The sequence below is a fragment of the Solanum stenotomum genome, unplaced genomic scaffold, assembly GCF_019186545.1.
Source record: "Solanum stenotomum isolate F172 unplaced genomic scaffold, ASM1918654v1 scaffold21668, whole genome shotgun sequence".
In the NCBI taxonomy this organism is placed as follows: Eukaryota; Viridiplantae; Streptophyta; class Magnoliopsida; order Solanales; family Solanaceae; genus Solanum; species Solanum stenotomum.
Window position 1 is genome coordinate 25,448 of NW_026026639.1, and position 13,044 is coordinate 38,491.

A 13,044-nucleotide genomic window follows, 5' to 3' on the forward strand; every position below is an offset into this window, starting at 1 on the left:
GCACCCATGATCTCAAAATTCTGGATATGCCTCTGTTGACAGCTCCGAGCCTCCGACCCTTAATCATGCACAAAAATATTGACCAATTTAAGTCATCACAATAATCTTTTTCTTTTTCATTTTCATTTTCATTTTGGTAAGACAATATTCTTTTCATTTTTGGTAAAATATTTATCTTTTTTCATTTTTTGGTAAGACAATCTTCTTTTCATTATACTTCTAATAATCTGGTCTAGTCTGACTTTAATAAATTATTTTCCATATATAGTAAATCATGATACCTATAAATACATATCCCTCCATACACAACAAAATACACATTTTTCTATCAACTTTCTTCTTCTCTACTTCTTAATTAACATATTATTATTCAAATTCTCATGGCCAATATGGTTCATAAACTTTCTTTAATCTCCATTGTTATGATATTTTTCATATTAATCTATACAAATGAAACTTTTTCAGCAAGAACTCATGGTACAAAAATATTTTCAATTGAAAAAATCAATTGGAAAATTAGCAGTGGCAGTATTGATAATAATCGTCGTGTTCTGAAAAGTTCAATTCCACCATCCGGGCTGGGTCACAGGTCAACTCCACCACCTCTAGGCAAAAAGTTATAACCTATCGATTGAAATTTAAATTTTCCTTAGAGGCTGAAGGTGGAATTTATATTTATATTCATTGAAATTTTGTGTGATTTAATTTTGATTTGTTGCGATTAATAAAGCAGTATTTCAGATTAGTAAAATTGTGTTCAAGTTTCCTTTTGAATTTTTATTTCATGAATTGATTGACCATCTAAAGATATAATCTTTTTTCTTTTCATTTTTTTTTTTTTGTTTTTGTAAAGTTAAAATGAAGGAGAAATTTATTTTATGAACCGTACAATATGTCTAATAAAAAAAAAGCGATGTTCATCGAATTGATATACCATATCGACTAATAATGTATTGAACTAGATACAATTTTTCATGATTTAATTTTTCTCTGGTCCCAGGGAATCACTTTTATAGTAGGAGGTTTGGGTTCTTTCTTTTGCTTCTAACCCTAAGAAGTTTCAACATGCTAATGTTGGCTGACTAGTATTTTAAATGATCATGATATATAGTACAATATTTGGCAAAAAAAATTCAAATGAGGCGTATTCAGGAGGGGGTCACCGGGTTTACGTGAACCCATGCTTCCCTCCTGATATCATATATAGTAGTATTATATTTTCTTAAAAAATATTTAAATATAAATGTGTGAACCCACATTTGAAGTATCATATAATGTCGTGCAATAATGATTGGGTGCACCTTTCTAAGTGAATTTAGAAATTTGAACCTTTTATTTATCTTGTTTTATTTTTCTTTCTAAAGTTGGATAACGTCTCTGATATAAGTGGTTTGGATTGATGAAAAATAAGTGTGTACCTATAATTTTAAAATGGGAAAAGGGTAAAAAATGCCCTTTGTCTATAGTTTGGCTCAATAATGCCCTTACAGTCAATACTTTGGTCCAGAAATCCCTTATAGTTGCAAAATGGGTCAAAAAATGCCCTTTTCCGAATAAATATATTATTTTTTTCTTTTTAAATACATCTTTTTCCTAATTAAAATATTATTAAAGAACACTATTCTTGTTTTCTTTCTTCTAAAATCACTTTAACAAATAAAAATGTTGGAAATATTTTTTCTTCTTCTTAATCTTATTTTATAAATTCAAATAGAATAACTTCATGTACCCTTTCACAGATAATATATGTCATATATATAAGATCATAGTATATTCATCATTAATTTATATTTATATAACGATAAAAAATAATGATAATAAAATAAGAAATATTTTCATTTTTTATTTTTTTCCGAATTGAAGTAAGATAAACATTTTGCTAATTTTAAAAAAATTATTAGAAAAAAGAATGTGTTAAAGAGAAAATAATAGTATATTCATTTGGACGATGAGCATTTTTGACCCATTAAATAATAATAGGGGCATTTTTGGACAAAGTATTGACGGCAAGAGCATTTTTGGACCAAAGTGCAAATGGAGGAAATTTTTGTTCCTTTCACATAGTTTAAGGGCATTTTTGAGCCAAACTATAAATGGAGGACATTTTTGACCCTTTTCCCTTTTAAAATTTAATGGTTTTTAGTGATAATAACATAAATGTTAAACCAATCAAATTTATATCTTAGATCCACCTTTTCGTAATAATGCACCCATGATCTCAAAATTTTGGATACGCCTATGTTGACAGTTCCGGTACTTAATCATGCACAAATATTGACCAATTTAAGTCGTCACAATAATCTTTTTCATTTTCATTTTGGTGAGACAATATTCTTTTCATTTTCTTTTTTGGTAAAACATTTATCTTTTTTCATTTTTTTGGTAAGACAATCTTCTTTTTATTATACTTCCAATAATCTGGTCCAGTCTGATTTTAATAAATTATTTTCCATATATAGTAAAGCATGATACCTATAAATACATATCCCTCCATACACAACAAAATACACATTTTTCTATCAACTTTCTTCTTATATACTTCTTAATTAACATATCATTATTAAAATTCTCATGGCCAATATGGTTCATAAACTTTTTTTAATCTCCATTATTATGATATTTTTCATATTAATGTCTACAAATGAAACTTTTTCAGCAAGAACTCATGGTATAAAAATATTTTCAATTGAAAAATTAGCAGTGGTAGTATTGATAATAACCGTCGTGTTTTGAAAAGTTCAATTCCACCATCCGGACCGGGTCACAGGTCAACTCCACCACCTCTAGACAAAAAGTTATAACCTATCGATTGAGATTGAAATTTTCCTTAGAGGTTGAAGGCGGAATTTATATTTATATTCATTGAAATTTTGTGAGATTTAATTTTGATTTGTTTCGATTAATAAAGCAATATTTCAGATTATGTTCAAGTTTCCTTTTGAATTTTTATTTCATGAATTGATTGATCATCTAAAGATATAATCTTTTTTCTTTTCATTTTTTTTATGTTTTCATGAAGTTAAAAAAAAAGGAGAAATTTATTTTATGAACCGTACAATATGTCTAATAAAAAAAAGCAATGTTCATCGTATTGATATACCATATCGACTAATAGTGTATTGAACTAGATACAATTTTTCAAGATTTAATTTTTCTCTGGTCCCAGGAATCACTTTTATAGTAGGAAGTTTGGGTTCTTTCTTTTGCTTCTAACCCTAAGAAGTTTCAATATGCTAAATTTGTTTATTTCGTTGGCTGACTAGTATTTTCCTATTGAGTTAGCAACCCGAAGAAAAATGTCAAAAAAGTTGTGTAAATCCAATTCGATGAAAAAGAAATAATGTGATTTAACAAGACAATCAATAACATTGAAAGAAGGAATATAAATCTCTTTCCTGAATCAACAAAACAAATTGATTGATAAATATATTTCCAATAAAGAAATAAATTAAGAAAATCTCATTTTAATAATAATGGTAAAATCACTTTGTTTTGACTCAACTGAGACTTGATTATTAGTATATCTATTCCAGAAGCCGATAGAAAACTTTTGTGAATGAGTTAAACAACATAAAAGTATAAACAATACTATAGATTACAAACTCAAATATGTAGAAGTAAAACAATTCCATCACTCTCCAACTATATATTTTTACTGATCTCGTGTGCAATTCTAACCTAATCTAGTTAATTTTTGTAACAGGCCCACGAGGTGCTAGTGTTAAACTCAAAGGAGGTTTTGTTGTGAAATTCGCCTATGGCAAACTTCACATCAGAATAGGAGCAAAAAGTTAAGGATTCTATAAGAGCGAGTTGAGGATTAACCTATATATTGTATTGAGATATGTAACGTGTAGTGTGTTGTATATTTATGTTGTACAGTGCATTAGTCTAGCTTACTGTTTGATTGAGTCGGTTACTTAGTTAGTTAATTGACAGTTGTAGATTAGTCAGTAGTTTGTTAGATAGTTTCCATTCATCTACTATAAATGTACACTTACAGATGAAATAAATCAGTGCTTCTCACAAACAATGCTTTATATTTCCTTTTTCTCTCTTCTTCGTTCCTAATGCAACAACAGAAGAGAAGCAACCAGGGATGAATCTCAAGCTCTCGATAAAGCTTGATCATCCAATTTCAAAGTTTGACATGGTATCAGAGCATCAGGTCGATTTTTCCGCAATCAATTCCTTGTGTATTGTCAATCTGCAGTTGTGTGAGTTTGTTCATCTCGATTGAAAACTCAAGCTTCTCAATCCTCTGTTGTTTTCTCTTTCCCTATTCCTCTTACTGTTTACGAATTGATAACTGTTGACGATGACTAATACTACCAATATTGCTACTAATACCACTGATGCCCCAATTGATTCGTCTAGTCCATTGTATATGCATCCATCTGATAATCCGGGTGCAATGCTTGTACCAAATCTTTTTAATGGAACTGGTTATAGATCATGGAGAAGAGGCGTACTACGTTCTCTGTCAGTAAAGAATAAACTCGGATTCATCAATGACGAGTGCGAGAAGCCGGCCAGTAATTCCCCAAATTTTCGTTTGTGGGAGAGATGTGACGATATGGTCACACCTATAGATTCCTTCATGGGGATCTCCATGAGGAAGTTTACATGCAGCCTCCACCAGGTTTGGTTCTCAGTAATCCTAATCTGGTCTGCAAGTTACGAAAGTCATTTTATGGTTTGAAGCAGGCCAGCAAGCAATGGTATGACAAGCTTACTTAGGCTCTTTGTTCCAGGGGCTATCAACACTCTTTGAATGATTATTCTCTTTTCTTCAAAAAGACAGATCACTCTGTCATTTTCATAGCAGTGTATGTTGATGATATCCTTCTTATTGGAACTGATCTAGTTGAAAACCAACAGCTCAAGGCATTCTTACCTGACAGGTTCAAAATCAAGGATCTAGGTATATTACATTATTTCTTGGGCTTGGAAATACTATACAAGGCTGATGGTATCCTCATTTCTCAAAGGAAGTTTGTCCTTGATTTACTCAAAGAGTATGACTGTAGTCCTTACACCAGCTTTACTTCACCACTCAATCCAAATGTGAAACTTCAGGCCAAAGAAGGGACCTTATTACCAGACCCTACCTATTATAGGAAGCTAATTGGCAAGTTGAATTTCCTCACCAACACTAGACTTGACATTGCTTATAGTGTTCAACATCTTAGTCAGTTTATGCAATCTCCAAGAGAACCACACCTGAAAGCTGCATTTCATCTACTAAGGTATCTCAAAAGGGATCCTACTTTAGGGATTTTCATGTCTAATGTTCCCTGCTATACCATCAGAGCCTTTTGTGACTCTGATTGGGCTTCATGTCCTGATTCTAGGAGATCTGTTAGTGGTTACTTGGTTCTTCTTGGCAATTGTCCCATCAGTTGGAAATCTAAGAAACAGGAGACTGTCTCCTTGTCCTCAGCTGAGGCTGAATATAGGGCCATCCGAAAGGTTGTTGGTGAACTGGTGTGGTTAGATAGGCTTCTCAAGGAACTTACTGTCCCTTTTTCCACTCCTATTCCTGTCTACTGTGATAGCCAGTCTGCCTTACACATTGCAAAGAATCCTGTTTTTCATGAACGGACCAAACATATTGAAGTGGATTGCCATTTTGTGCGCAATCAGTTGACTGATGGTCTCATTTCTTTACATCACACACCTACTTCTGATCAGCTTGCAGACGTCCTGACCAAAGCTCTCACTGGTGTTAAGCATGCAACTGTTCTTGACAAGTTGGCAGTCTTTTCACCCCTTCCAACTTGAGGGGGGGTATTGAGATATGTAACGTGTAGTGTGTTGTATATTTATGTTGTACAGTGCATTAGTCTAGCTTACTGTTTGATTGAGTCGGTTACTTAGTTAGTTAATTGACAGTTGTAGATTAGTCAGTAGTTTGTTAGATAGTTTCCATTCATCTACTATAAATGTACACTTACAGATGAAATAAATCAGTTTTTCACATTCTCACAAACAATGCTTTTATTTCCTTTTTCTCTCTTCTTCGTTCCTAATGCAACAACAGAAGAGAAGTAGCCATGGATGAATCTCAAGCTCTCGATAAAGCTTGATCATCCAATTTCAAAGTTTGACATATTGAGACATCTTTTAGGTTAAAATTACTCAAGGACACAAAATTGTGAGGTCCACAAACGTTGAACTTGCTTAGAGAAATCGAACTAAAGCCGACAATACCTTGACAGTAACAAATCTCATGTCAAAGTAGGAGCAAAAATAAAGTTAGAAGGTATATAAGTGCGAGTGTTCAGAATTAAAATATCAAGACATTTTTTTTTTGAGTTAAAATTCAAGGGAGCAAAATCTTGAGATCCAAAAATTTTGTGATGACTCAAAGTTCATCGGTCAAAGCGGATAATACCTTGACTTTTGGGTTTGGACTAGTGACAATTCCTAATGAATTGAAATGTAACCAAAAATGCAAAAAGGAAACCAAAAAGAACAACAAAAGGCATACATGTATATATATAGTCCCACGAATGGGGTCTGAAAAGGGTGAAATTGCGACGATATGCAAATTAAAGAAGAGAGATTAATGGCCTACTCCTGGGCTAGGAACAGACTTGAGAAATCTATTAATAGTGTGTGAGTGACCCTTCTTGCTAGGTGTGGAATTTGGGATTGTGCCCTTAGGAAGGGAAATTTGATACAATAATCTCATGTCCTCTAAATTGGGATTTTTCTTCAATTCATGCAAGTTTAATACTAACTTTCTATTAGCTTGTGTTGTGGATGTAATAAAAGGGACAAATATCAATAATAAGGACATGAAGAGGAAATTAGTAGTACTAGAAGCTTTTGAAAAATACATTGTTGTATGTGATATATGGTTTTGTCAAGAAAGTGGTAGAAAGGGTGTCCTATAAAGACTGTTTTCTATGATTTCTTGGTGCTAAAAAGGAGAAAGAAGAAAAATGAGTAGTAGGAGGAGGAGGAGGAGAAAAATACAAGTGTTGATTGATTATAAATGTGTATGATTGTGATGCTCATGACAGAGGGTGGGCCAGCGAGAGTTGATTAAAGAAAAAGACTTATTAACTTGAAAGCTTCTAAAAAATGGGTGCATATCACACACCTTAGTCGAATCTCATATCAAAGTGGAATAGAAAATTAAAGTTACAAGCTTAATAAAACATAACATAAGTTCAGATGATATGCACACTTTTTTAGGCTTGATGATGGCAATAACCCAAAGTAAAAAATTGTGAGCTCTATGGAGAATTGATAATAAGGTTTTGGATTTGAACTTTGTGATCACATAATTTTTTCTGTTAGAGAGTATTTTATCTTTATTTTTAATCGGCATATTAGGTGTGAATTCAGATTAAACCTTGCGAGTTTCAGATATCAAATGATTTTTCTAATAAAAGAAAAGGGTAATAAAAGCAAGCGTGATGGCTACGGAGAAGAGGATTCAAGTTAGTTGGGCTACCTCAAATTCCAATGTTTTGGAAATAGTTTCCTTCTTTTATTTTATTTTAGTTGACAAAAACACATCTGAATTAGGGCCCCTCTAAATTAATATTATTTTTAGCGAGTTTTATTTCTTAATTATCAGATGTTTTTTTTTAACTTGAACTATAACCATCTAAGTATTAAAACATACCTTGAATATAATTGGATCAACTATGATCAATTATTCCATTTTCAATCTGAATTATGACAATCTACTCGATTAGGGCGGTGTCTTTCACCATCTATTTAACGAAGAGCGAAACATAACAAGTAAATGTGAATAGAGAGAGCTAGTGATGCTGTGGTCCACAAGTGTTCAAGCTGTTTTTTATAATTTGAACCTAATTATGGTCTTACAATTTATTTTTATTTTTTAAAAAAGAGTTAAAAGTCAACCACAAACGTTAAATAAAGAAACTATTATCTTCTCAAATTTTAAAAACAAGAATGACATGAAAGATTAAATACTCATATTGAAATAGAAATTATATAAAATATAATTGAGGATTGTTGTCACGTTAAGTGACAATCCATATGGCTTTATAATTATTTTGTGTTGTTTCATTTAAATAAATTCTCATATTCCCTAGACCATTTTGACAGTCCATATATAACAATTTTATCATACTGTTGATTATTATTATACGTTTTCTAATTTTGTCTTTTTAGGCAACAAGGAAGACAAAGAATAACAACTTGTACCATCGTGTTTATCTTTTTAGGTTTTATTATTGTCTAACATCTGCATTGAAATTATGACTAATCTGAGTTCACGTCCTGCAATACCTAATTAAGAGGAAAAAAATACTTTCTTTTATGATTTTTTTCATTTTTGGGACTCAAACTCAAGATCGATTAAGGGTGAGGTGATGTCGAGTTTTTAAATAATACATAGTATATATAGTCTACACCTAATATCATAAATCGGCCTAGGATTGTTGTGACAAGTACAATATTTGAACAATTATAAGGTCTCCCTCCTCATTCTCGATTCAAAACCAAGACATCTAATTAAGGAAGAGTGACACAATGTTGAGCTTTTAAATCATGTGTAGTATAGTGTACGTCTAATAATCATAAATTGGTCTAGAATTGTTGAGGCAAAGCACATTATTTGAATAATTATAAGAGCTTATATTTATAATTTACTACGTTGAAATGCTTCAAAATCTCCAAACAAAATAATTCAACTTATTTTTTTTTGGTCATGGTGTCTTAAATAATGAGTTGTATTATGACATTGAAATTGAAAAAAAGTCCTAGAAAAAGTGAAGTTTGCTATGAAGAAATTGTACACTTGGACCATTGAATCAATTCACCACTTCATATGTGTTATGAAAATCATTATATGACAATTTAGAGAAAAGGTGGGAGACGTGAGAGAGAAAGAGAAGGTAAGCCCCTTCATGTTTATTTAGTGGTTTCGAGTTTGAATTCTGGGAATGAAATCACCTTTAAGAGAGATAGAGCCGTAGGTCGGATGCTAGATTCATAATACTAAGTTCTGTGCCCACTATCGTCTTGAGGCTAGAGGAGTTTTAAGGTACCTATGACCCTCATTTTAAAACTAGGTTAAACTGTTAGGGAGAACACACTTTATTTACTTAATTATTCTTCAACACATCCCCTCATTCACATATTGGACATTCCAATTCTTTTATTTATTAGCCGAGACTTGAACCTAGGGCCTCAACCTAGTCTCATACAATGTTGAAATTGTGCGATTCAGAAGTCAGAAATTTCATTGAGGTAGTTCAACGGTTAATTTATGTGATACTAATATCATATCATATCATATTATACTATAAGTGGGAAGAATTTTAGGCAAAAGTTAGATTACTATTTTACCCCTACACTAAATCATAATCTAATTAATCAAATATTAGTAAATAATTTTCTAATTTATTATATAGTCTTAATTACTCTTAATTTAAAAGTTGAAAAATTTAAAAAGATAATTACATTTAATATATATATATATATATATATATATATATATNTATATATATATATATATATATATGAAAAGTCACATGAAAATTTGAAAGGTCAATTACTATTAAAATAAATATAAAAAGATAGAGCATAAAATTTAATTCATTAACTTTTAAAATTAAATTAATAGACTTCTAAACAATATACATTGAATCTTATTGTAGAAAGTTATTCCATATTCCCAAATTTATTGAAAATTTCGAATTCTTAATTATTACATATAATTAGTTCAATTAAAATGTTTAATTCCTCTGATCTTCCATAGAATTAAATATCATGTCTTTTCATATACTTTATAGGATTCTATAAATTTGGACAGAAAAAATTATACTATTCAATCATATTCAAATGATCTATAAAACTCAAAGTAAAAATCATCTTATTAGTTTGTATTCACAACTTACGCAATTTCTACAAGCTTTTCATCGTCATGTATTCATCACCCATTTCCTATTTTTGGGTTTCAATTACAAAACAATATTGAGTTTTGGGTTTAAGAATTATATTGCTTCATCGTGAGAATGTTGGAGGCAAAACACATTATGGTCCTTCTTTCGATTTTGAAAATACCTTTATTTGAGTATGAGGAACAGGCCGAAAACATTACATAATTAAAGTTTAAATATTCTTAATTATTTTTTGATTTATATGAAGCAACTTCTTTCAATGTGGGTTGTATCATTATTTGTGTCTTTTTTACTAATGTTCCTTAGTTATCTTGCTCAAAAGATCCTTCTTTTTGTGTGTATATATATATTTGCACTTTATTTACTGATTTTGTATTTTATGATAAGTTTTTTGGGTTGCAATTATTTTCGTCTTTTAATAGATTTTTGGTGATGATCTCTTAAATAAAATGAATAGAAAATATTAGTCCACTTCACTTTTGTGTTTCATCATCTTATAATTCTTATACATTTATGTAAAATCAATTTGTTGGCCATTTTTCCCTGATTAACATGGTAAATATATATTTATTCTTTGTCTTTATTAATTTTGTTATATATGTTTACGTCCATTTCTTAAATTTAGAGCAAGAGTTCATCACTATATCACATACTATATATTATCGTAATTAGTTTTATATTTTTCAACATTTTTCATTTTGCATACAAATAACCAAAATTAAATGAAGAGAATTAATTGACATTGTTATATTTGCACAGAACAACATATACAACAGAATAATGTAACTGATAATTATCAACGTTAAAGTAGACCTATACAAATTTGTATGACAGTAAAGAATAAACGTGCAACGCACGTTTCCAGAACTAGTTGACATATACACCGGTATAATTTCAGCGGGGGATGTTCAAATGGCATAAGAGTTTGTTTTTTAAAAATAAAATAAAATAAAATTGGNTCAAAATCTCCAAACAAAATAATTCAACTTATTTTTTTTTGTGATGGTGTCTTAAATGAGTTGAATTATGACATTGAAATTGAAAAAAAGTCCTAGAAAAAGTGAAAAGGTGGGAGATGTGAGAGAGAAAGAGAAGGTAAGCTCCTTCATGTTTATTTAGTGGTTTCGAGTTTGAATTTTGAGAATGAAATCACCTTTAAGAGAGATAAGAGCCATAGGTCGGATGCTAGATTCACAACACTAAGATCTGCGTCCACTATCGTCTTGAGGCTAGAGGAGTTTTAAGGTACGTATGACCCTCACTTTTAAGCTAGGTTAAACTGTTAGGGAGAACACATTTTATTTACTTGATTATTCTTCGACACGACCCCTCATTCACATATTGGTTAATTTATGTGATACTAATTGACCTATACACCGGTATAATTTCAGCGAGGGATGTTCAAATGGCATAAGAGTTTGTTTTATAAAAATAAAATAAAATAAAATTGGGAGCAGGGGATTACAAGGTGGGGAATCGAATTGGTACCTTACCAACAAAGTGAAAGTGAAAGTAGCCAACCAACTGAGCTACTAAGTTTCCGTGGTATAAGAGTGTGACACCGTGTGTAAGTCGATTTAAGTTAACAAAGATTTGGAAAACATATATAGTTTGTTATTTGCCTTTCTCGATTATATTAAATAGGTGCTTACTCTACTTTGAGACAACATAAAAGAAGATGCACATCTTAGATTTATTTGTTGATAATCAGGCTACCCTCAGATTCTTCCCTATTGATATTAATGAGGTGGGCGGGAAGGATAATGCCTAATATAGGGATACATATATTTCCCTCTAACCATTCTGAGTTGACACTCACAAGTGAACAAAGAGGTGGATCATTTGATCTTGAAATATGTCATCTCAGTTATCTTTCTATCTCTATTCATTTTGTCAGGTACTTGAATCATATGATTTTGAGGAATTTGCTTTCAACATTCATTACTGGACCAATGTTTTATTAAGAATGTACTTTTAGACTGATTTAGAGTCGCCACTTAATTTTTAAGAAAAATCAAGAAAAACTATTGTTTTCAAAAGACAAAAATAGAAAATCTAATGAAAACTTAAAAGGGGTTTGAGGTTCTTATTAGCATTTCGGGAAGGGTTTGAAAGCACCCGAAATGCCCGCTAATACGCGGTTATTCGATAATTAATTATTTGGCTAAAATAATTTAACTTAACTTAGATTGCAAAATTGAACTATTTTATAGTTAGAACTACTTTAAAAGGGAAAAGGGGAAATATTTATATATTATTTAAGTGAGCTATCTTACAAAATTATTTCTTTAAGTCTTGTTAAGAGATGACTGGTTTAGTTAATTTCTTAAGGCGAAATGGATGTCTTTCGGGGACTTGAATTGTCGGTCTTAAGATTAATGACAAATATTAACAAGTAAATAAACGTAATAAAACAAAGAGGGAAAGAGGTTTGAGCTCAAATCTGGTTTTCCTGTCCTCCTAGGCAAGTACTTGGGCCCATTTGAGTTGTACCTGTCCTAGACTAACACAAAGTAATCATTCTTCTTTTTGGGCCTCAGACCCAATTTTTCACCTGCCCTAAGAACTAACAAAATAATAGCAAATTTTTAATGACAAGGGCTTAGACCCAAAATAACAAAATACAAAAAAGAGGAAAGGTACGCCTTTGGCCTAATCTTTTCAACTCCCGATCTGCTCTGTATTTTTCAATTTCGAGACCTGTTCGTCGATTTTTATTTTTTTTATAGCTAGCCGACCCGGATGAAGGAATTTGAGTCTTTACGACTCTCTCAAAATGCAAGAAGGAAGATGAATTCATAGTGAACTCGGACAGATTTCACATGCAATAAATAAAAAAATGATAAGAATTAGTAGCCGATAGTAATATCTTGAAACCATAACACTAAGGGTGTGTTTGGTATGAAGGAAAATGTTTTCCTAGAAAACAAGTTAATTTTTGACTTATTTTCTCATGTTTGGTTGGTGAGTAGAAAATATTTTCTGGAAAAGATTTTTAGTGATTGATTTATGAATGAAAAATATTTTTGAGAAATATCTTTTATTTTTACTAGAGTAGAAAATAATTTTTGAAATTGAAAATAGTTTTTAAAAACAAACTTGAATTTTTTTTGGGTGGTGGGGGGTGGGTGAAGGGGGGGCTGGTAGGGGG

At 31.1% G+C, this 13,044-nt stretch overlaps 1 protein-coding gene across 1 annotated transcript in view; it reads left to right on the forward strand.

Annotated features, from left to right (window-relative positions):
• Window positions 1-4,240, forward strand: part of LOC125851029 (receptor kinase-like protein Xa21) — a 5,087-nt gene extending 847 nt beyond the window's left edge. The window contains exon 2 of the mRNA XM_049530822.1: window positions 4,083-4,240. Coding sequence (XP_049386779.1) covers window positions 4,083-4,240 — 158 coding nt within the window. The remainder of the gene's footprint in view (window positions 1-4,082) is intronic.
• The last annotated feature ends 8,804 nt before the right edge of the window (window positions 4,241-13,044 follow it).